General features: G+C 57.0%; 2 protein-coding genes across 2 annotated transcripts; both read left to right on the top strand.

Annotated features, from left to right (window-relative positions):
* Positions 1 to 199: 199 nt before the first annotated feature.
* Positions 200 to 1531, top strand: DQ04_09471010 (hypothetical protein; the record flags this gene model as incomplete). The annotated part of the gene is made up of 1 exon (XM_009315946.1): positions 200 to 1531. The coding sequence occupies one exon, from the start codon at positions 200 to 202 to the stop codon at positions 1529 to 1531; it is 1332 nt and encodes a 443-aa protein (XP_009314221.1).
* Positions 1532 to 2007: 476 nt separating this feature from the next.
* On the top strand, positions 2008 to 3471 carry DQ04_09471000 (GTP-binding protein; the record flags this gene model as incomplete). Its single annotated transcript, XM_009315945.1, has 1 exon — positions 2008 to 3471. The coding sequence occupies one exon, from the start codon at positions 2008 to 2010 to the stop codon at positions 3469 to 3471; it is 1464 nt and encodes a 487-aa protein (XP_009314220.1).
* Positions 3472 to 3483: the final 12 nt, after the last annotated feature.

The following is a 3483-nucleotide window of genomic DNA, read 5'->3' as shown; positions in this document are numbered from 1 at the left end:
GGGGGGGGGCAGGCACACCTGCTCGGAACAAGCGAAGCAGCAAGAACACGCAGGCACACTTTTACGTGCGATCGGCAGCACACGGAGAGAGCGAGAGAGAGAGGAGGGGGCGCATGAGAAAAGGACTGAACAAAATCCACATACACACACACACACAATGCGTACAACAACATGCCGCGGTGTAGCCTTCACTCCTGCGATGCCACACCTCGACGCTTTCCTCAGCCGTCACATTCGCCCGGACCACCCACTCCGTCACCACCCACTCTGGTTAAGCGAGCGTGACTTGTTGACCATCCCTAACGTGCGCTTTGACTACACAAGCTTGCAGAAGAGCGGAAAAAAGGGTGCTGCTGTGGGTCCGGATTCGGTGATTGCACAGGTCCCCAACACGTCTTTTCTCTTCAACATGGATCAGCTTCTCCCGGAGAGCGAGGTTCGCTGGCAACTTCCCGTCGCCGCCACCCCAATGTCAGTCTCGTCAATGCAGCCGTACAAGCAACAGATGCAGAGCATGTTGGAGTGTGCACGGAGGGCGAGGGGTTTCGAGTCAAACTGGTGGGGCACGCGCCGGAGATGGCTCCTGCGAGGGGGACAAGTTGCCCCGCAGGAGCAGGCCTTTCCTCTGCGTGGTTTTTTTATTACACGGCTCTTGCACATCTCACTCCTTGCGAATGCAGAGGACATACTGAGGCACTCCTTTATATCGGGAAAGACGGGTTTATTGCTCTCGTGGTGGAACATGGACACGGTGCCGGGATTGGACAGGGATTTTCGGCGTCTGGTGGAGGCGCACTTCCTCAAGCATGGGTTTCAAACGCCGCTATACTTCTCGAAAGCAGGACTTCGGCGTGCAGGCATTGCTGTCAGACCGGACGCAGACCCTCTTGATTTTTATGAGGTCAATTTAAGGGAAAACAATGAACGTGCTAGCAGTACATCAGCGATCGCACAAAGCATGAATACGTACCAGCAGTACTATCATCTTTCACAGTTAATCCTTCCAGAGAATTATAGAATCTCACCAGCGGTGCTCGAGGCGGAACAGTTGAATCCTGGCTTGCCCATTCACGGCATCACGGGCAAGTTGCTCGAACTGCCGGAGCTGCAGTACGAAGCAATGCGGAACTCCACGTCGCCGGAGTTGGCTTCACTCATTGCCCGCGACAGCGAGTCCGGCATGATGTGCTCCGCTGCAGACTTGCAGTCACCCAGCACCGTTCGGGGGCGGAGCTTGTGGTACTTACCCCACGACGTGCTGGAGGTGGGTGGCCTTGTTGACGTCAACGCGGTGCCGGTGGAGGTGAGTGTGCCCAATACGTCGTCAAACGGAGGGAAGTGTCTCTACAACGTGGAGCAGCTCCTTCTCCCGTTAGAGGGCTACAAAGTCGTTGGATGCATCGCGTGTGTGAAGAGTGCATTTCCAGAAGCAGAGCCGCAGCCTCCGCGTGGAGGCACGGATGCTGATGCTGATGCCGATGTCGATGCCGATGCCCAGGAGGATGCAGATGATCATGTGTTTGCCCTCTGAGGGTACAGCAGATAAGCAGGCGATCATCGAACTATGGTGCATCTTGTGCTGTTTGCGGCCTTGGCTCGTGTCGATGTGAACCTTCCAGATGCCATATTAATTCTTCACAGACCGCTGCTGTTGTTATTCCTCCTACATTCCACTTGGGTTTTATTATTCGTGAATCTTCACTGGTGCGACTCATGCAACGGTGAATTTTTTTTTTTTGCTTGGAATGAGGGGGCAGTCTCCGCCTCTTCGTTTCGTTTTATTTTATGTTCGTCTTGTTGTGTCTGCCGCATCCAGACGCACGCACCCACGTATGCACTGTTGCGCGGGCTCTGCTTGGCTCCCATTTCGCTCGCTGTGTGTTTATGCACGTGCATGCCAGTATCCCTTCTTTTCTGCTGCTACTCTGGTTGTTGTTGTTGTTGTCTTTCCTCCTCGCCGGTGCAGATCGGAGGGACGGGTAGTAGGCGAAGCGGAAGGTCTCACGCATGGCCTTCAGGCACAGTGATGTGTGTCTCTTCTTGGCCAGTGCGGTGACGCGCTCTGCGCACCCCTGCTGCAGCACACGGGTGCTGCGCCACACAGGCAAGATCGTTATCCCAAAGCTGCCGAGTGTGCAGCAGCAGGAAAGCAGCGTTGCTGCCTCAGCAGCCGTATTGTCCTCATCACCATCGTCGTCTAAGCGTCGGAGTGAGTACCGCGAAAACAAGCATCTAGACCCTCGAGTTGCGCAGTTCCTTGCTGGCAACGCTGCCGACACGCTGCGGCGGCAGCAGCAACTCGACCAGTTCCGCACTGCCACCGACAATGCGGCGGTCAAAGTGTGGCGTGACTCAAAAGGCCATCTACGCCGCCACGAGGCGCTCGTAAAGGATATGGGTGTGGAAGGTGCGGTGCGGGAGATGCTACAGCCCACACGAGTCTCCTTCCGGCACGAGCTGCGCCAGCGCCCCCTAGACCGCGGCATCCTGGAGGAGGTCTACAAAGGCCTCCACGGCAGGCGCATCGAGCGGCGGCTGAAGCGCGGTGTGTCGTGGGAGCACTGGATCACGAAGGGGGACGGTACCGCGCCGGTGTTCACTGCCTCACGGAAGGCACAGCAGACATTCGCCTTTGGTGGAGCGATTCGACTCGAGGCAAAGGCCACACATGCGAAGCAGTTCCCCATTCTTCACCCCAACGGAAAGCGCGGCCGTGGAAGCAGCAGCAAAAGTAAAAGCGAAAACAAAAACAAAATCAGTGGTGAGGATAAGGTTGCCCTATTGGAGGAAGAAGGAGCGGTGCAGCGACTCGTGCCGGAACTCGCCTTTATTGGCCGTACCTCTAGTGGTAAGTCCTCCTTGATTAACGCCATTGTGAACGCCATGGTTGCGCCGTATGGCCACCTGCAGGGCACGACAAGCTCGGTAAACTTCTACAACGTGGCCAACAAGGTGGTACTAGTGGATTGTCCTGGCTACGGGTACTACAACCCAATGGAAACGCCGGATATGGACGCAGCGAACGCCGTCGCCGCCATGCGAGCCTATCTTGCAACGTGCAGCAGCAGCAGCAGCAGCAGGCGCTCTGGTGAAAGCACGAGGGGTGGTGGAACGAGTGAGGCGGGGCGCCATGGTTCGTATCAGGTGCGGCCTATCAGGCGTGTCTTTGTGTGCATCTCAGCGCGTGGGCTGCAGCACACCGACATCGCGTACCTCGATCACCTCGAGGAGTTGGGCGTGCCCTTTTCCGTCGTGCTCACAAAGACAGACGCTGCGCCGATACGCTTTCTCACGCGGCTCGCCGACCACACCCGCTGCAAGCTTGTCCATTACAAGCACTGCAAGGAACTCATGCTGACGAGCTCCCTGCGGCTGGCGGGAATCGACAAGATGCAGAGCCTCATTGGCGGCATGGCACTCGGCGAGGACAAACTCCACGGCGCCACCACTGACTTCAGTACCATTGTGTGAAGCCACTTGGGG

Source organism: Trypanosoma grayi (genome assembly GCF_000691245.1).
Source record: "Trypanosoma grayi strain ANR4 Tgr_947_V1, whole genome shotgun sequence".
NCBI lineage: Eukaryota > Euglenozoa > Kinetoplastea > Trypanosomatida > Trypanosomatidae > Trypanosoma > Trypanosoma grayi.
This window is presented reverse-complemented; position numbering and strand designations above follow the sequence as displayed.